Raw genomic sequence first — 21331 nt, 5'->3', positions numbered from 1 at the left:
TCTGAAAACCTGCAGCAATGGGTACAAACGTGCACACAGATTCTTAACACAAAATAATCTGTGACCATACAAACCATCAAGTCCTTTCCCTTCTGTCTGCATGTCATTACAACACAACAGCTCATGTGACTTCATTTCCCTCACAGACGGTGTCAAGTGCAAAAAAAGTGCAAAAAATACTTTTTTTATCATTGCACTTTGCTCTCACTCTTACATGTGACATTTAAACATTCAACTTTGAGCTGTTACCTTGCTTGACAACCACATTTGTGTTGCATCTCACTCTCTGGAACTCATCCGACACGTTAACATTGAGCATCAAGTCCCGCGCTTGTGATTTTAAAGCTGGCACTGAACTGAACGGTTCATCTTCGTGTGTTTATGTCACCGACTCACCGCTGTCCTGCGTTCTCATTGGCAGCCAGATGAGTCAGACCTTCCGTGCCCGCCCCCACAGAGAGAACCCAACATCTTTGTGATCCCACAGGGAATCAAACCTGTTCTGCAGAGAACCGCCATTGAGGTAGCTGAAATATTAGCCTCTTCTGTTCTCATGGTGATGATGATTATTCAAAAAGGCTGCAGTTTTGGGGTTTAGAAGGTTTTTTACTTTCAACAAATATATGTATGAGGACAACGAACGTCGAACTCATGCAGCCATGACATATACTGTACATCTAAAAGTAATATTGTGAAATATGCGTATCTACTGTAATTGGTAATTATGCAGAGGTGAAACTCCACAGTCAAGATATGGACCCCAAGTATGAGAAACAAAAGCAGCAGCCAATATTTTTGCACTGCAGGTCTAGAATTTGTTGCCTAGAAACTTTTTCTTGAGACCTTTGATCAAATGAAGCTATTATGGGAAACAATGTGGCTGAACGATTCCCTTGTTACTACATTCATCTGACTGACATGAGATTACTTGGACTTGGTCCTTGTCAGATCTTGGCGTGGGGTGTTCGCAACCTCAAAAGCTTCCAGATGGCCAGCGTCAACTCCCCGAGCCTGCAGGTGGAGTGTGGAGGCATCACGATCCAGAGCTGTGTCATCCGCAGCATGAAGAAGAAGCCCAACTTCGACGTCAATAAGCTCATCATTGATGTGGTGAGACGCCAGAGACGTGCACACACTCACGTTATGCAGATGTAATCAAGGCTGAGGCCGCCCGCCTCTCGTTGCTAATGAGACGACCGCTGTGATGTGGTCTGCGCCAGTCATTCGTCTTCATCAGCAAAGCCACAATAATGAGCCACACTGTTCCAGCCTCTATTGCCTCCAGAGGAGTCATTTTGCCCACATATGCTGCTGTTTCAGAAGTTAGTTTGGATGCTTCCACCTCAGTGGAAGGTTTTTCAGAGTTCAGAGGAGCAGAGGTGGAGGGTGGTGGAATTTTCCCACAGCCAAAGGTCTGGACACGTGACTTATGATGGAGAGCTAGATATGTGGAACCACCACTCACCTGATTTTTCTTTTTTTAAAAACAAGTCACTAAAGTTACAGTCCGATACAGCTAGAATAAAAGCAAGACTTTTAAAAATAGTCAATAACCTCCAGTTTATATATATTTAATGGTGAAAAGGTTAAGGTTTACTTGCAAAGTTTGTGTTATTTGAATACAACATTATATTTTATTACTGAAGCCAGATATATGCTTCTAAACATTTTAAAGTCGGTTTACAAGAAAGATATGAGATCAAGTGGCACATTTGAAACTTATGATTAACGTTGACGTTTTTTCAATATGCTTTCTTACCATTAGTTGCTGCTAAATCTTACACAATGGGCCCATAAATAAGATATTTCATCAATACTTGTATCAATAATACAATGCAACATGATGCATAGCTTGCATCTCCGAAAATCTAGTCTAGACTAATAGCATATATACACATATAAGTACAGTGTATAGGCTCATGCTTAATAGAAAGTCATCGTATTGTTAAAAACGTAACACACAACTGCCGTATTCAGGGTACGTGCATATGCAGCTGCCATGATTTACTTGCAATGTAAATCTGTCCTTCCCAGATATACTCTCTTGGAGTGCATGCTGGTACCGTTCAGCCGGCCTCACTATTTTCTTGTGAAAATCTAAACTCAAATACGGAAAAATTACGCCTGTTTTTCCAAACAGCTGCCTCAGAGTTTAATAGTAACAATATTGCAGCCTGAAGTTGATCACCTCTCTTTCTTTTATTGTGACAGCTTTAACTGGAGTGTGGAAATAACCGCATAGCTTTCCTGCGAATGCATATCCTCGCGTTGGCTGGGCTGGTTTAATGTTAACAAGATTATGGCCCAGTGGTGACCACCACACAAGTGCGGCAGCTTCAACCAGACTGTGGAAATATGCACTTAATTTTCCCCTAAATTAATTCAGCGCCTGAACCGGGTCCAAGCTTTTAATGTTGACAATATTAAGGTCTGAAGTTGACCGCATAAGTGTTTTTGTGTGACACGGGGGCATTACAAAATGCCATGTGCATACTTTCCTTAAACACAGCTCCTCTAAGAGCCCCACCTCCAAGTGTTAGCGCCATGATTTACTTTTTTAAAGTCTTTTTAAGACGAGTTAGAGGATGTACGATTTCTAAAGTATATTGGGACTAAATTAAATAAATAAAAAGTCACTGTTCACACACAGTGCCAGTTCAGTTAAAGTTCTTTTTTTGCATCACTGGTTGTTGACACTTTGAGCTCAATGAGTTAAGCCACACTGTCATTACAAATCAGAGCTTGTGTTAATGCTGAGAAGCTGGCGATCCCATTTTTGTTTTCCGAACGTGGAGTCCTTTCTTCCTGAACATGAGAGCGAGCGCTCCGCTGAAACGTAACGGACAGCCTGGACGGCCACTGAGGCGTGTCCAAATCAGTTCTGACTCTCCAGCCAATCAGCATCAGGCAGGCAGGTGGCATGACCACTTCGTCGGGTGTGAGGGGGCCCAGGGCATTGTGCCTTGTTTTCCTTGGAGGTGCTGTGCAAAAACCTTGGAGAGGTATCGGTGAGTTCACACAGCCCTTTGTGACATCACAAAAAGGTTTGATTTCCTGAACCAAGTATGGGATGTATGGACAGAATAGAGACACATTGTTATAATGACGTTGGTCTTAGTCCTACCTGAATTAATACACCTCATAATTTCACCAGTGCAGCCAAAACTCAAAAAGAAATTGCGATTTTAAGACATTAGCCAGCAAGGTTTTGGTTCTTGCTGGCCCTGACGGCCCATCACTGTAGAAAGTATAATGTTTGCATTGTTTGGGCTTCGTTTCCTCAGTCTCTTATACTTCATTGGTTCCATCTCTCCCCAGCGGCTCCCCATCGAGGACCTATACATGCCTCCGATCGTCATCAAAGTCATCGATAACCGTCAGTTTGGGAGGAAGCCCGTGGTGGGTCAGTGCACGATCCGCTCGCTGGAGGAGTTCCGCTGCCTCCCAGAGGCGGAACGAGAGACGGAGGAGGAGAGAGGTGCATGGAGACGTACGTGAGACGCCATCTTGTCAAGGAAAACTCAGGCTCAATAGAAACAATTATTTTTGTGTTTGTGTGTGTGTGTGTGTGTGCAGGGGAGGCACCTCACCTAATATCGGAGGATGTTTTCATTGATATTGACGACCAGGAGCCGCTTGTGCCCAACCAGGTAAAACCTCCCACTGCTTCGCCTCCGCCTCCTTCTCCTCCTCCACTCACCATGCTGTCTCTCCTGCCCTCCTCTCTCACTTGGTCTTTCCTCATCACGCTTCCAAGCGGTGATCGCCACCAAGAGGGGAAAATCTGACCCTTGATTGTATCCGAGGCAGACCTGTGGTTTCTAGTGTTTGTGTGCGATTGTAAATAACCGAAAGGGCGCCTGTTTCCTGTTAGTTGTCTCATTATTTCCAAAGCGCCACATCTGCGTCTATCTCTCTTTTTATCCAATGCCTCTTTCTGCTCAACCTTCCACTCTTCTTTCTCGCTCCCCCCCATCGTCACACAGCTGTTCCAATTTTCACTTTCTAATTGGCATCGTGTGCTTTCTTTGCTGCTCTCAGACCTCATGGATTCACCCTTTTATAATATGAAACCTTTTGCTCTTGATCAACAACTAAAACCTGCCAGAGAAAGAACAAACATAGTTTTTCATATCAAACAAGCGTGACCACGATGTGACAGTTATGAGTGTGTGTTTTAATCACTGTGTTTTTCCTAATCAACGTTATTCGTGAGGTTAACAAGTCATATAAATTAACCTTAGCTTGTTGGCCGACAATTAATATTATCACACTTGTGACCAAGCAACTAACATTAAAAGTTCTGTTTTGTGTGTGTGTGTGTGTGTGTGTGTGTGTGTGTGTGTGTGTGTGCGTGCATGCATGTGCGTGTGCGTAGCTTGCAGATGGAGCCAGTTCAGCTATCATTAACCTTTCCAGCTCTAGCTCCAGTCTTCATGTAGGTAACAGCATCTTTTAACTCCTCCTCATATTCTCCCACTCACTCACTTCAACTCAGTATTCAACTGAAAAACAAGTCTTTTTTTTTTCCCACTCATTTGTTTCCCTAAAGCCCTGAAAAGAAAAAAAAAAAACAGGTTAATCCCTCTTCCCACTTTTAGCCATTTCTTTCTGATTCCCTTTGCATGTGTCATGCTTTAGAATCTGTTCACACTGGCAACAAGTTTCTAATAACTGTGATAAATATACATCTACGTGTGTCCACTGTGACTCACAGTCTCCATGAGCAGGTTGTCACATTGGCAGTGCACGACTCCAGCAGGCTCCCGTCTCATTCTGAGAGTTGCAGGATTTGGGCTATTGTGTTATTAACTCATTGTCAGTATTAGGAGGCACACAATGCTGGCTGGAGATGTTTCTTCTTTTCAACAAAAGTTTAGAAAACAAAGCCAATTAATTCTTTGAATGCAAAACTGCCTCCTTGTAATGTAAGTGAGGGAACACAAATGTTGCTGTGATCATTACACCAACATGGTTACATGGTTTATATTATACAGTGATGGAAATCATGTAACCACTCTACAGGAAATGTTATATATCGATCTAAAAGGAACTTCCTGTCTACCACATTCAAATGTGCAACTTACTTTTATTTTGGAAGCAAAACCCAAGACAATTTGTTTTCTAGCGAATATAAGTTTTCGAAATGCGCAGAATTACAGTTTTATAACATATCTATATTATAAAGATCTGAAAGAAATTTGGATTTCACTTTCTTGTTAAAAATATCCATATAAAATCATAGACAATCTAGAATTCTAATAAAAAAAAGTTTTTTTTATGTGTGTTTTGTTTTGTTTTGTTTTGTTTTGTTTTTGTTAATAATTACAGTTCATGAAAAAAGTTTCTCCCGCAGAAATCAGTTTTTTACTGAGACCCACATGCTGAGCTGTGTGGTTACCCGGCGAAATCTGATGCCACATTCGAATGGGAAACCACGCTCCTTGTTAGTCTTCCATTTTATTTATCCAAGCCAGGTCAATTTAAAGGCTATGCTTGACCTGGACCAGACTGCACACCAAACACTCATCCACTCGTGCTCTACCGCTCTCCTTATGCCCGACAGTAATTGGGGGGGTCGTTTCTTTCTCTCCAAACAAAGATATTTGTTTTATTAAAGGTCAGATATTGAAACCAGTCAAATTAAAGGCTCGGCTTTCTGTCTGCACGGGGCCAAAGTCAACAGAGCTGCTATAGATCTTCCCTGCCGCAGAGCTCCGTGAGCAGACAGCTACTAAAAGGAGGGATGGATAAACGGGGGCAGGGGGTTACCTCAAAGAGACGGTGGCAGAGGGGAGGAAAGCAATTGGTAAAGAGGGGGAAAAAAAAACAGCACCAGAAAAAGAAAGAGCGGTCGCGAGCGGCAAAATCCTGACTTCTTAATCTCTGGGTCGCGACCAAACACACAAGCCGTGGGCGTGTGTCTGATGATTACCAGATTACCGCAGGAGCGTGTGCGCTCAGCGCAGCGGCTTCACGGGGCCGATTGGCCAGATTCGGTTTCAGAGTTGGACACGTTTAAAAAGGATCTGCTGTCAGTAGCGTCGTGGTTCCTCAAACCTCGGAGGCCCCCGACCGCCTTTGAGATGTCCGTGATCTAACAGCGTTCAGATGGGAATCGAACACTGCGCGTCACATTTCATAGGCGGCATCGTGTTGGACGATGGTTTTTCTCAAGGATCAGACGAGGCCGCCGCCATTGCCCATGGCTATTTTACTTCTTCCTTAAAGGTAGTTTGCATTTGGGATCGCTTCCCAGTCACCTCATAATGTGGTTTTGGTGTGTGCCCCCCCCCACCCCCCTCACTGGTGATGTATTTTACATCAATTGGTGCCCCTTCAGAAATTGTGGTTGCACTTTGCCTCTCCTCTGCCATTACTGCACGTCAAATGTGCTCCAACACAATGCCAAATTCAAGTTAAGTTTGATGGTAATCCCATATTAAAAATGTTCAATTTGCCTCTCATTTGGTAAAGCCTTCCTGGTAGCTGTAGATCCACGGCAGCTCCCTGCCATGGTGCCGTGCCAGGTGACTTTGTGGCATCTTTGAGGGTTGCGAAACAGACGTTTATGGCTCTATAATGACATTCCAACAAAAACTATGACGTCAAAATAGTCGGGTAGCCGTTTTTTTTTTTTTGTTCTGCTTCCAGTCTCAGGGTGATGCAAACTGCCATCCACCTCCATAAACAACATAATACCCAGAAAGACTCGTTGTGCCTTGGATTGGAAAATCTGGAATTTGTTTTTTAAATATTTTCCTTTTTTTATCAGAACTTTATACCCCACTTTGACTGTGTACAGCATGTCCTGGCCTTTCTTGTTCTTGTTCCCTGAAGTAACTCAAAACAACACACAAGTGTAGGCACCTTATACTAACAGCTTTGAACAGCAACTGATATGATGATGATGCCAATAAGATAGAAATAATAGCAATAATAATCAGAACAATAGTGGTGGTCTACCTCAAGTCCACAGTAAAGAAATGAGGTTATTCCTATTTTTTTTGCATTTGTCATTTCAATTAATTTTTGCAATGGATTTTTTTTTTTTTTTAGAACTAAACGATAACTAAAAGAGCTACTAGCTAGCATAGCTAATGTTCACCACGACAACAAAGTGTGCCCTTATTCCTGCAGTCCACAGTAACGTTATGTTCTCGCTGTGTTTTTGTGGGTTGTCTCCTGGCACCTCAACTTCCTCACACAAACCAAAGCCGTACAAGCACAATGGGTCAACTGGAAACTCTGAATTGTCTGTAGTTGTGAGAACAAAGGTTGGTTGTCTTTCTGGTTGGCCCTGTCATGAACTGGTGACTTGTCTAGGGTGTACCCCCACCTTCGCCCGAGACAGCTGGGATAGGCTCCAGCACTCCTGCAGCACTCACCGCAGGATAAGCAGCGACAGAAAATGGATGGCTAAAGAACCAGGATGATCTTCTCACAGAGAAGATTTTATAGCCTAACTTTTCTTTTGAGGAAATGGTGGCTGTGATTCCAACTCAGGTCTCTCTATGTGGAGTTTGCATTCTCCCCCAGGCCATCATGTGTTATTTCCACAGAGTCTGGCTTCCTCTCACAGTTGAAATACAGTTTAGCAGTTTTGGTGTATTGGTGATTGTAAATTGTAAAAAGGTGTGCGGCCTTATCTTAGATGTCCTGGTGCCTCCTCTAGCTGGGATCCTGACTTATGGACAAGAGGTATAGGATACAGCAGAGACTAAAGCAGACTTGATGGGAATGTAAAAAGTATGGTAAAAGTAGAAGTGATTAAACTTAGCAGTGAGGACTGAAATAAAATAATCAGAATACGAAAAATCTGTTTTGCATTTCTCATTAACTTGGCCAACATGTCAAAGCAAAACAGTATAAGAAAGGCTGGTTACCCCTCAACTTTTAGCCACAATCTATTTACCAGTCTGGGACTAAGCAAACGTGAGCGCTCAAGTGTTGACAGAAATCTCTCAGTTTCAATCGGGACTTTTTTTCATTGCAGGCCGCCGTGCGCAGCCTATCCACCGGCCCCACGCTTTCTTTTTTTATCATCATCTATCATCTGAGCATGGAAGGGATTTCCCAGCAAAAAAAAAAAAAAAAAAAAAAGCCTTTACGAAGCAACTCGGAGCTCTTACGTAAATCCCGACCGTGTGCTCGCTGAGTTCTTGGCAGTGCCAGTCCAGTTCGGTTAGCCCGGCTGCTCCCAAAGGGGGGTAATGATAGGCTCCAAACCACACTAACACCCTGAACAGACCGCTGCGTGTGTGCAGTGTGTGTGTGTGTGTGTGTGTGTGTGTGTGTGTGTGTGATTCGTTGAGTGTGCAGTCTGGGCTGCGCTGGCGCCACCTTTCATCTGTCTCAGTTAGGTATCAGGACAGGACACACCTTGACACTCTCCGACGACTACACACACACGCACACATCACTACTGGCGCCTTTGTCATCAAGGCTTGGCACCAGCTGCTCACAGAGGGCACATTAAAACACACACACACACACACACACACACACACAGACTCACACTAGACTGTGCACCATGCAATGTGTGCCTGTGTGTCATTTCCTACTTAAACTCCACGTGCCACACCTTTTCCATGCCACCGTGCCATGCTGGAAAGATGAGGAATTCCGTTGTTGTGCCTCGGCTTGAACATGTGTGTCTGTGTGTGTGTGCGAAGTGGGAGAAAAAGGGGATTCCACCCAGAGCCAGTGCCATAAGAGCACTTTTGTTCTACATTTATGCTTATGCTGCCACTAAAACACACTGAAAGGAAAATGTGGTACATGCGTCATGAGTGTGTTTTAAGCTTGAGTGTTCCTCCGAGGGTTGAAGGTTGCGGGGCGGGGACAGGTCGAGCTAAAGTGTGTGTGTGTGTGTGTGTGTGTGTGTGTGTGTGTGTGTGTGCGAGTGTGTGTGTGTGAAGGGGCAGGCTGGTAGTTCGATCCGTCCCCCCGGTATTCCCCCATCTTTGTAGTCGTTGTTTCCTCATTACGTCAGAGGCTGCCGCTCACTCAGCGACACATAGGCAGCGATTTCATTTAGGCAATCGAACACTCAACAGGCTGAAAAGCCCGCTGGACGTTGCCAATGTGAACAGACTTAAAGTGAACGTGATGGATGAGGCTGTGTCTTGCCCCGAACGTCTTGATAAAAACATGCCACAGGGTTTTATTCAAAGATGATATATGCGGCCCCCTCCCCTGAAATTAATAATAATAATCATCATCTCAATCAAAATGACCTTGTCCAAACCGCAAAAAAAAACCTCAGTTGACATTTCAAAATAAAATATATTTTATCCTCTGTAACAGAAGGACATTGTAAGAGCCTGAGTGACTCATAGCTGTAATAGAAGGACTTTAATAGTCTTTGCTGTCAGGCCAACAGGATTTTTGTAATAAAACAATTTCTTTCACTTATTTTTTCTCCCAAATGGTGTATATCTCATTCTGGAATGAAGCCCTCCATGTGTAATAGGAATGAGCATATAAGATGTGTTGACAAGCTACTAAAATGTGTTTATCTGTGTTATTTTAGTATGTGGTGACATGTTGTCAGCATTAGTGCGTCTGAATTGAACAAGTGTAGGATGTATGGCGAAACCTAATGTTTGTCTGACTTGTCTCTTACTCTTAATGCTGCCATTAGTTGTTGCACTGGGTAAGTTTGTGCCATTATTTTGTTAATAAGCTCAATTAAGGTAAAGATACAAGTTTGTGCTCGCAGACACTTGTTGAAAATTACAACTCTCGATAAAATGGGAGTTAAAATGTTAAAAATTTTAATAGCCTCTCTACTCATTGAAATGTTTATTCTTTATTTTTTGTTTTCTTCTCCAATTTCATATTTGAGTTAAGAAATGAAGATTTTTGAATCAGTCAATTAAGACAATGAACATCATTCATGGATCAGATACTTTTGTTTGTGATTTTTGTGCTTTATTATCTTGTTATGCAGTAGTTAACTGAAATATTGAACAGTTGGAAATGTGTATTCAAAAGTTTCGGGAAGGTCAGATGAAGTACACCAGCAAAGGCTGTCGTGCATTTTTTCCTCATTCTGAAATGATGTCCAAAAGCCAAAACTACCACTCACTTTTTTTATGAGTAGTGCAATTTCAAGCATTTAGATGTGCATTTAAAGATATTGGACACAATCATCACAGAGATTATTTTCATTCATCCACAAATATAGGTTTATATTTTTGTGGGACAAAGATTTGTTTCTCTAATCTCCATTCTGTTTTTCCGTTTCCATTACCTCAAAGCAGCAATATACCTCGACCTTAGCGCTTGTAGAGGTAATTTGACTTGTGTTGACGTGGGTTGGCTGAGGCCATGTTGTGATGTGATCAGTGGAAAAATCATGAAATGCCTTCCGAGCCTAGCGGTATGGTGCATTGCAGTGCAAGGCAAGGAGCACTCATTACTGCTTTACAGTGCATTTGAAGGTTAAAGGTCAGCATGGGAGCGAAGATGTGTTGAAAAATCACACCCATGACGTGATGTCGGGTCTCTTTCAGCTGCGGCCAAGAGGGAGTAAACTTTGAGATCATGTTTATCACAAGTGGGACTCCTAATGCATGTTAAGAATTGAAATCATTCAAACCCGAGAGACCTTCACCTCCGGCCTCTAAGGTGTCAATGAACACTTTAGGATAGACTGGAAAAAGATGTTTCAGCCCAAACTACTTTTTTATTCAGCTGGTTTAGCGGCTTCTGCTCAGGTGCTCTGTGGAGCTCCCATTAGATTCAATACATCCACTTTGTTATTTGACCGTGCACTGAGCTGTAATTATGTGACCAACAGGAAGAGGAGTTCATGGACTGGTGGAGCAAGTTCTACGCTTCCATTGGCGAGAAAAACAAGTACGGGACGTATCTGGAGAGAGGCTTTGATACTCTCAAGGTAAGAATCCAAAAATCCCTCTCAAACTGATTTATTGTGGCCACGCAAACATACAGACATGTATGCACTGTGCGTGGATATGTTTTGAAATGTATCTGTTTGAGATAGTGGTTCATAATGCTCTTTAAGTAGCTGCCCATGCCACCTGCTATAATAATGAAGTTTATTGGTCTCAATATATATATATATATATATATATATTTTGTGAGTAAATGTGTCTTCAAAATAGTTCAAAATGAGTTTGGCAGAAGACGTTGCGGGCCTCAGTCGACCCATTCCAACACACCCTGCTTGTGTAAAATGTGACCATTTATCTCAGATTCCTTGACCTCCGTTGGCTCTTCCAGTCTGTCCATCCATCCTTTCCCTCTACCCCCTCTTTTCTCATGCCCTGTCATCTGATCTGATGTCTTCCAATTTCCAAATGACTCATCCACGTTGAATTGGCTCGAGGAGCCCCACAGTGGGACGTACGCGAGGAAAAGCGACTTTCCAATGTTTGTGCATTCGAAGCGGAGATCACGTCAGCGACTGTCAATGCCTGTCTTTAGTTTAGTGGCTTGGTCATCCCAGGAGCCCATCAGCCATCGCCCACGTCCAGTCCAACCCTTGTCCCTGTTCTCTCGGCCCAGTTCTTGACCTTTTATTCCACCGGGACTTCAATCACTCTTCGTGTCTTGTGCCCCCTCCCCAAAACAAACAAAAAAATACTACTCATGTTAGAATTTGGGGTTTTATTTTACTCCTAAATTTGACTTTCTAACCTTTCCCTTGAAAACTCATTTATATCAATCGATGGTTTCTTTCAATTCCCCATCAAACTCTTTTTCTGTTCCACTTTCTACAGGAAACACTTTTCGACATCCTACATGCAAGTGAGAACATCAGTTTGAATTTGTTGCTTCAAATAATAGTTTTGTGATAGCATAATACAGACAATACAGACATCAGAGAATACAGATAGACAGACAGCAAACCAACACAACAGTTTTACAGTTCATGTTTTACCATCTGTTTAAATATCATGTCCGGATTCATTCCATATATCTATCTGGTAAAAAGCCTGTTGAAACCATTTGGAATTGAACTTGGAAAGTGATTGACCAAACCATCTGTCAGCGTCAGAGGAGAGTGATTACGGTTCTCACTGCCAGTTGAGCCACTTGGTAACAGCTTGAGGCTGCCAAGTGATTTGAGCAACAGCACGAGATGTGTGTCACCACCTCATGGTGATCCAGGATACACTGTGGTCTTTGAAAAAATAAAAAATAAATAAATAAAAAAACTTTTGTGAAAGCCCTCTGGGAGTGAATCAAAAATCTGCTGAATCTGTGAATCTGTTTTCCACAGAGAAAACTGATTTCAATTCTCTCTCTCCATACGTGTCTTTCAAAAGGAAAATGCAACCGAGTTTTGATTGACCTGCTACCACTGCAGGATTGTAATGATCTCTTTAGTGACACCATTATTTACTGATAAACAGTCTCTTCTTCTTTTGTGGTTGCAAAGAGTAGATTTTGGTGAGGAAAGTGGCTCCCTGCTGATTGAACAGGCTGAATGCAATTCCGGTTTCAGCTTTTTAAGGTGTGTGACTTCACCCGGTGCAGCTGAATCGCAAATACCCAATATATTCCAAATCTACACGCAATAGTATTAACAAAACAAAAAAGAAACACAACTTCCACAAATGTTTAGACAGGGCTTTTATACATCGTTGTAATCACAATAGCTTTTCTTTGCTTTTCTCAAGACAAGGCCATCAGTCTTCAGCTGAAACTAACCAACACAAGGAACCATTAGTGCCGACCCAACTTTTAATGACCTTTGAAAAGGTCTTTCCATCCAACCATCCCGCCGTGTGTTAATTTTTTCATTCAGGAAGCTAATAAATGGGTTCACCCCCAAAGCTGGAAACACTTCTGAGTGGCATTTGAGATTTCAAAACTTTGCTCGAAATTCTCTCGACAGTTGGATGGAAACTCCTGAGATGACCAAATAGCCAATGGTTCCACCAACACTTTCCCCACTTTTTTTTCAACCCTTTTAATCATCCACCATGCATGTGCCAGCGCCTCCTTGTTATTCCCTCCTCTCCGGTTCCTTATTCTTCTTTGACAGCCTCGTCAGTCTGATCTGTGACCGTCGCAGGGAAGTGAGCCACTGTTTCCAACCTTTCCCAACCTGCCTCACCTTCCTGTTGGCCCTTTGCTGCCACCGCCGCTCCCCTTGCCACCCTTCCTCGCTCCCTCTGTCCAAGTTCACGCTTTTTTTTTCAGCTTTTTTTTCACCATCACCTTCCCTGTCCGAGGCAGCACCCACCGTTGAGATGTTGCCTGTCGTTTCACTCGTCGTTTTTTCGTATTCCATGTGTCACTAACTTAGCTCGACTGTTCTAAGCAATCAGGGGGCACTGCGAAATGCTGTGTACAAGTGTTTTTTAAATCCAAACCAAAGATATTTTCCTAAATACTGTCCTTGAGGTGTTTATCCTGTACAGTCCTAATGTTTGTGAGGGGCATAAACATTTCTAAATATTTTCAGTAGCTATTTCTAACAATGCTGTTTTTTTTGTTTAGTTTTTTTTTGGGGGGGATCAACATAAGCAATCGTTCCTGGTGCCTGAGCTGAAACGTCCAACAAAGGGATAACTGAATAGGTCTTACTGTAGGAAACATTGGTTTCAACAAGGGGTTCAGACTTTGCTAATTGGATTTTCTTGTCTGCAGCTGCTCAGTGTCCCTCTTTTGATTCCTTTTCTCCCTTCACCTTCATATTCGAACCTCTGTCTTCATTTTCAATTGTGAAGCGAATAGTGTCTCTCCCCACTTTTCTTTGTCACCTCTTCTTTTTCCCCTTCAGCCTCCTTCCTCCCCCTTTACTTCCTCATTTTTTTTCTGCAACAACGTTGTGTCTCAAAGATGCTGTTCTTTCCATCCTTGTTATGACTTGGTTCTTTTCTCACCATCTGCTTTCACCTCCTCCTCCCTGATTCTCTTCTCCTTACTCCCCTGGTACATGGTTTGGCAAAGGCAGATTGGAACGATTGCACTGCTTTTAGATGCCATTTGCTGCCTTGTGTGTAATGTGCACCGTCCCTGCAAATTCCTGTTTTCTGTTAGTCCATTACTATTGAAGACATGCAGACAAGCTTAATGCTTTAATGAATTTTGTTTTTCGTCATTCCATGCCATTATATCTGCTTTGAAGTGCTTGTAGAACCACATCCCAGCAGACACTCTTTTAGTATTATTAGATTTTAAAACACTGACTATTAGAGCGGTAATTAAATCACGCTCTCTTTTGAAACTTTTCATTTTGATCTGCAGAACCTGTTCTGTTTGCGTGACACATCCACTGTCTGCACTTTCAGCTGTCATTTAAAGGGCTTTTAGGTTAAAGTTGATTTATTTTTGCGTTTTGGGTCCACATATATTTTTTCTAGTATAATCTTTTTCTGGTGTCAATTACCAGCGGAACTGTGTCCCCTCGACCCCTCTTCTTTTTAAACTCTGTCCTTCTGCAAATCAACGGCTGCTTCCAATAATGATTCATTGATCACTCCCTCTTCCCAGCACTCGTGTTGTACCATTTGCAAATGATTCATTCTTAAGAACCTTCTTTTAATTGAACTGAATGGGACCACTTCTTCATTTGTTGTTGTTGTTTGATTTAATATTTGTGTAAGCGTTACAGTTGCATGTTACCTATTCTTTTTATTGTTTTTTTTTGTTTGTTTTAATTTAAGTATAATAAGCACGATTTAACCACCCAAATTTTAGGGTCATACACTATTCATTTGTTGATTTGACAGGAGAAATGCACATTACGTAGCCTCCAGTAGCAATTGCATTAAATTATAAGGAATACATTATTTAATACAGTGAGTGAGCCTTACATTAATAGGCAACAGATTTGTATACTCATAAGACTAGTTTTAAGAAGAAAAAAATCTAAATCTTCAATTCTAAGATTTTAAAAAATAAAATATAAAATATAAAAATATCTTCTCAACCTCTTTGTTGCCTTTCTTAAATTTGCGTGAGACGACTACCTTAATGCAACTTTCTCTGATATGTTGGCCAATTAGACAATCACAGATCACGTGTTTTCAGTATTAAGACTCTGGCTGCATTTTTCAGCTAACTTTGTAACAATAAATGAAACAACTTTCCTGTCCTTCTCTCCTCCATCACATTACAATACTTGTGCCACCTCTGGTAATTTCAGGTCTTGGCTTGTCCAAAACTCGAACCAGTCCTTTTAGTCGGCTCAGTGGGATTTCACCTTTTCAGCAACTGGCTGCTGAGCCGTCATCATTCCAAGATGGAGAAAGCACAGAGGGAATGTGCCACTGATGCAAACAAACAGTGTTAATGAAAGCAAATTAATCTTATTATGCACTTGACATATAGACGTCCTTGCCCAGATACAGCATATGTAAATGCGTGCACCCTTGTGCCAGTAGTCCTGTAATATGACTGCAATATAATGTTTAGCAGTTTTCGGCTGGAAATGCAATACCAGTGGAACGATACTAACTAATCCTCAGCTAGCTCTGATTACCATATATACAATATGTGGTTTCTGTTGGCAGCTTTACAGCAGAGAGGAGCACACATCAGCATTGTTGAGGTTATGTCCGCAGGAATGTTTGCGACAAACTGGAAGGCAGAAAAGTTGTCGCACTTGTGTGTCATAGTGCTGAAAGGTGATCAACAGTCTACTGTCGTTAAAATGCTGATAACAGAGTAGATGGTTTGTTTGTTTGTTTTGTCTTTTTGTGTTGATGTGTTAATGCCACCATGCATTGGTCATACCAATAACTATAAATATGCATTCTGTTGCCTCCCTGCTTGACATCAAACATCAAAGGTTGGATTTGGGGGGCAGGATGAGCAAGTGATGGGCTGAAATTCAGATTCTTTGCACATTGGAACTTTAACCTCTCACAATTTCTCAGTTTAGAATTTATTTTTTTACCCCAAACATTCCAAAAGGACAAGCAGTATTGGAAAACCGGTGATAGCTCTGGTTCTTGTGATCAGAAGTGTGAACTGAAGTGAACTGGTGCATCCAACCCTTCCGCCCTTCCTCCAGGTTTATGATCAGACGCTGGAGAAGGTGGAGGGTCTCCAAGCACTCTCCGATTTCTGTCAGACCTTCACGTTGTTCAGAGGAAAGACTCAAGATGAGGGAGAAGATCCGTCAGTGGTGGGGCAGTTCAAGGTAGAAAAAAAAAAAAAAAAAAGTTTGTACACATTTATTTAAAAAATATCAGTAAAAATCACTTCATTCTCCTGTTATTCTGCTGTTACCAGGGGATGTTCAAGATCTACCCTCTACCTGACGACCCCTCTGTGCCAGCTCCACCCAGACAGTTCAGGAAACTTCCATCTAATGGGATTGAAGAGTGTTTGGTCCGAGTTTATGTTGTCCAAGCACAAGGACTGCAGCCAAAAGACACCAACGGAAAGGTGCTAAAGCTCATGAATAAGTATTTGTTTTAGGTTTTCTTTAGTTTAGTTGTGAAGAGAAGACTGAGGGCGGAAAAACACTGATTCAAACAATAGAAAAAAAAAAAGAAAGCATGTTTCTCTTTTCAGTGTGATCCCTACGTGAAGATCACTTTGGGGAGGAAGACAGTCGATGACCATGAAAACTACATCCCCTGCACACTGGACCCCGTCTTTGGAAAGTACGTATCATCCCATTGAAATTTTCTTGTCTGTCTGGTGGAGACAAAACATCAGATCTTCCCAGAACTGGCAGACGATCCAGACATGTTCCTGGGAGAGAGTCCAGTCCATCTTGCATCACGTCCCCAGGCGCCCTCACATACGTGCTGACCGTCAAAACATCACGTAATGAAAAGTCCCCAAGGCGTCCATCTGCAACTTTTTGATTGCGGATTTGGATTACGTCCTACTTGTTTGGCCAAACTCAAGGTTGTTGTGTTGTGCTGTTTGTCTCTCAAACTCCAGATTCTTTTGTGAGCTAATTATTTAACTCTTTGTAACTCAGACTGGAAAGTGGTTTTAGCTCTTCCTACTATTTTTGGGGGGAATGTGTTTTGTAAAACTTTACAATGATTCCTTGGTTGCCTCCTGCTTGGTTCCATCTCTGATTGCCGCTCCAGTTCAACCAGGTGCTAAGTTGTTCTTATATGCTGCTGTTCCTTTCAATCAAAGGTCTGCCTCAGAGGTGTGTTTCTCTAACCCCTGTGATCTTGGAGACTCTCGGGTCCTAAGGAAAACCACCTGTAACCTCAGTAGTTTAACCGTCACACGTATTTGTGGTTTTCTGGACTCTATAAAGAAAATGCGGCTCACGGAATCCAAAGGTAGCCTTTATGCTCTTTTAACATTTGAAATGGTTGGTAGATGTTCCCTTTCCAGCCCAAACACATTACCCAATTTGGACCCAAGACCAACATTTCCATGACCACATCTCAAAATATACAGTAGAATTTAGCTTTGGTTCAGCAGGCTGACCGATTTGTTGTTGTATCTTCAGTGAGTCGGGAACTATCTGATCTCCTCTCATGACCCACGTTGTTTTATCTGGCTTCCTTTCCCTTCTGCTCTCCTGTTTACTTTACACCAGTAGGGGTAGCTGCACACACATTAATGACAGCACCACAGCACTGAGACAGAGTGCAAAACTGGGCTTGATGGAGCCTTGCTCAGGCTGAGAGCAGATTTCCTCCTCAAGTGATGATATTGCTCACTCTGTGTTGTTATGAATATGACATTTGATGAAGTGATTATTAAGCTCACATGCATGGAAACTGCTGTTGCGTGTGGAGGATAGTGTAATTGAGATTAAATGTTGTCGTGTTGATCGATCAGCACTTATGGCACCCAATGACTGTGGTACTGCCCTTGTGACATTATGCAGAAGCACATCCTGTCACTACTGTGATTGCTACCTCCTTCACATCACACTCTAATTAATCGATTTCATGTCCATAAATTGTAGCATTATTGTCGGTTGCTTTACAATCCTCTAACATTGTCAAAAAATTTTAAATATCATATTATTAAGTCCCAATATTGAAATTTAACTCCTCACTCTCTATTTTTTTTAGAATGTTTGAGCTCACCTGCTCCCTCCCTCTGGAGAAGGACCTGCGGGTGATGCTTTATGACCACGACATGCTGACCAAGGACGAGAAGATCGGCGAGACGGTGATTGACCTGGAGAATCGCTTCCTGTCCAAATACGGAGCCATATGCGGACTGCCGCAGTCCTACTGTGTGTAAGTTCAAGATTTAGGAGTCTCAATTTTAAACATTTTTCAAATGCCCACCTGTCTCAAACACACTGTTTCTCTGGCTCTCGGCCTTCAGCTCTGGGGTGAACCAGTGGCGGGATCAGCTGACGCCCAGGCAGCTGCTGCTCAGAGTGTGTGAGCGATGGAACCTACCAATGCCAGTCTACCAGGAGGAAACGGTCCACTTCAGAGGAGACCAATACACGGCTGCAGACCTCGGTGAGGGACACGCATGTAAACCTCCCAATATAAGAAAGTACAGCTGTTTGCAATGCCTCCACTGTCAGGTGATGATGAGTTGTGATTGATTTACTTGCATTTGGGTTCATGTTTTGTGCTGCCCTTTTACATTAGAGGCCTCAATTAAGTCTATTGATGTTTTCTACCATTTGTCGCTTCCTTTGTGTGCTAAAACACAAAGTTCTGGAAATTAGCCCTCTGTGATGTCACAAATGATGTGATGAAAGCCCCCACCCAGATTTAAGAAACTAGGGCAGCAAGGTTGCTGACATTTTAGCCAAACCAATCTACATTGTCTTCATCCAGACAGAATTTGACCAGACCAATCAGTGACCTTCGATTGAGAGATGTCAGCATCATGCTGTGACCATTAAACTCCACTGCTAGTGAAGAAATGTAACTCCATTTGCAAGTGACAGAACGTTCATTTAACCACTTGCAAGTTGTTGTTCAAGTGCGTCGCCCTTTGTCAGTGTTGCTTATGGCTTTTTCCCAGAGAAAAAAAAATTGAAATTTGTTCAACGTTTGTATGTGCGTGCACACACACACACACACACACACACACACACACACACACACACACGTGCTGACCCCACCTCTATAGTACCATCTGCTGCCTTTAAAAAAGAAAGAGGGTGTGAGCGTTTTAAGTGTTGTGGTTCGGTAAATTCACAGCAAATAAATCACTCCACACTAAAATCCCACTCCACCCATATCGCCCCATGTCTGCTCTCTTTCTATGTATTTTCTTTTCCACTGTTCTAACGCTTATATGCTTCATTTTATTTCTCTTCTACTTTTTCCTGCCTCCTAACACTTTGACCCTGCTGCTGCTGCTGCTGCTGCTGCTGCTGCTGTGCTCTTTTTCTGCCTTCTCACTCATATTGCTGTATTGCATTGATTTTCATCAGACTTTATAAGATCTATTACAACTTTATGTTGATGATCCTTGCAAAGCAGGTGCAAGATGTATTTATGTCCTTCTTGTTGTCATTCTTGGTCCTTTGGTCATTTAATATATATGTATATATATATATATATGTATATATATATATATATATATATATATATATACATATATATACGTTCCTTCTTTTTACCTCTTCTCATCTGAGTTTCTACTTCCCTTTCCTCTGTCTATCTTTCTATTTTATTCATTACTTAAAAAAAATACCACAAACTCTGTGCTACTTCATCTCTTTATCCACCAATATCACAATACAACCAGAGTAGAGGTGGTAAGAGGAGGTCAAAGAGAGACTCAAACCGCAGGACCACCTAAAAAGTGAAACAAAGAGATAAATATTCAGGGTTAATTTTAACCTCAGCGCTCACATACAGTTCACACACACACACACACACACACACACACACACACACACAGAAGCAACACATATGTTCCACGGTTCGACCCAAGGTCATGGTTGTCGTTTTGGTGATTTATGGTGCAAGTGCGCGTGTGTGCGTGTGCGAGCCAACGTCAACATGGTGGTTGTCTTTGGGTTAGCTGGGAGCCGCCACCGCGCTCTCTTTCCACAGTTGTGGCGGTTTGCATGCGTCAGCCTGCTGTCGGTCAGAGAGTGGCTGCTGTAGACGCTGTAGAGAGGCCGAGCTTCTCGACCTCTTTTGCCTCGTTCATTGCGTCCACCCCCCAACCCCTGTTCCAATTACTTCCTGTGCCTGACTGACCTCTTAGTTGACTTTTAATTGACTTGTTCTTCTGTTTATTTTTCTGTCTTTTTCTTTTCTTTATTCAACCACCCTCTTTTTTTTTCCACAATCTCATTTTCTTCTTTTTCTACTGACCTCGTTCATCACCCATTCCCTCTCCATGAACTTTTACCAGTCGCAGTACTGATTATTTCTTATTTTCAATATTTCTCATGTCCCCACTTAAAAAAAAAAAAAAGTTTAGTATGTAAGTTGTATACTCAGTTCATTTTTTTGTTGTTTATTTGTTTTTTCAGAGGACAAAAATGTGTCGAAACGTCATCTTGGTCCAATCAAGGAGCAACTATCCCTTCACATCTTGAGGAAAATTGGATTGGTACCCGAACATGTGGAGACCAGACCGCTGTACAGCCCACTGCAGCCTGACATAGAGCAGGTAACAGACTCTTCTTCTGTTCATGTCTTCTATGTCCTTCAGCAATTTTCAGCTCTGTTCATTCTGTTGGCAATGCGTCTCATGCTTCTTTGTGACCGGCTTTGATGCTGTCCACCAGGGACGTCTGATGATGTGGGTGGACTTGTTTCCCAAGTCCCTGGGACCACCAGGACCCCCATTCAACATCACGCCACGCAAGGCAAAGAAGTAGGACGCAGCACAAACTCAAATGCATGGCAACAGATCAGTTCAATAAGCGTTTTGTAACAGACAAACAAAAATACAATTGCAGCCATTAAACATTGATTTCCCCCTGCAGATTCCTCCTGCGTTGCATTATCTGGAACACCGTTGATGTCATCCTAGATGACGTGAGCATCAGCGGGGAGAAAATGAGTGACATTTATGTCAAAGGGTAATATGACAATCCTCAACATTAAAAACATGTCTGAATGATCAGGAATGAACATCTTATCAACCTCTCATGTCTGACTGCTGGCTTTTCTCAGGTGGCTTGAGGGACACGAACACAACAAGCAGAAGACTGACGTCCACTACCGCTCCATGGGCGGGGAGGGAAACTTCAACTACAGATTCCTGTTTCCTTTCCACTATTTACCTGCAGAACAGCTCTGTGTGGTTGACAAAAAGGTAAGAGAGGAGAGGCCTGAGCCTCATTTGAAAGTGCCCATGTGATCATCATGTTTCATGCTTCGAAATAGAAAATTGCTGATGAGTATGTTGACTTTCAAGTCAGAAAATTCCTTAAAGTGGTTTAATACCACTTTTTAATGGTGATAAATAC

At 42.3% G+C, this 21331-nt stretch overlaps 1 protein-coding gene across 2 annotated transcripts in view; it reads left to right on the top strand.

The window, feature by feature from the left end:
• The window catches only part of dysf (dysferlin, limb girdle muscular dystrophy 2B (autosomal recessive)), a 55310-nt gene that overhangs the window by 24060 nt on the left and 9919 nt on the right, over window positions 1-21331 (top strand). For both annotated transcript variants that reach the window (XM_076028071.1, XM_076028070.1), the window contains exons 36-51: window positions 1-21; window positions 422-523; window positions 949-1110; window positions 3319-3490; window positions 3577-3650; window positions 4379-4438; window positions 10808-10906; window positions 16004-16132; window positions 16225-16380; window positions 16510-16601; window positions 17994-18164; window positions 18256-18398; window positions 20387-20526; window positions 20645-20733; window positions 20846-20941; window positions 21036-21177. The exon at window positions 1-21 is cut by the window's left edge and continues 21 nt beyond it. In XM_076028071.1, the coding sequence (XP_075884186.1) occupies window positions 1-21; window positions 422-523; window positions 949-1110; window positions 3319-3490; window positions 3577-3650; window positions 4379-4438; window positions 10808-10906; window positions 16004-16132; window positions 16225-16380; window positions 16510-16601; window positions 17994-18164; window positions 18256-18398; window positions 20387-20526; window positions 20645-20733; window positions 20846-20941; window positions 21036-21177 (1848 nt within the window). The remainder of the gene's footprint in view (window positions 22-421; window positions 524-948; window positions 1111-3318; window positions 3491-3576; window positions 3651-4378; window positions 4439-10807; window positions 10907-16003; window positions 16133-16224; window positions 16381-16509; window positions 16602-17993; window positions 18165-18255; window positions 18399-20386; window positions 20527-20644; window positions 20734-20845; window positions 20942-21035; window positions 21178-21331) is intronic.

Source organism: Nelusetta ayraudi, unplaced genomic scaffold (genome assembly GCF_046127955.1).
Source record: "Nelusetta ayraudi isolate G7.1 ecotype Tasmania unplaced genomic scaffold, CSIRO-AGI_Nayr_v1 ptg000022l, whole genome shotgun sequence".
NCBI lineage: Eukaryota > Metazoa > Chordata > Actinopteri > Tetraodontiformes > Monacanthidae > Nelusetta > Nelusetta ayraudi.
This window is presented reverse-complemented; position numbering and strand designations above follow the sequence as displayed.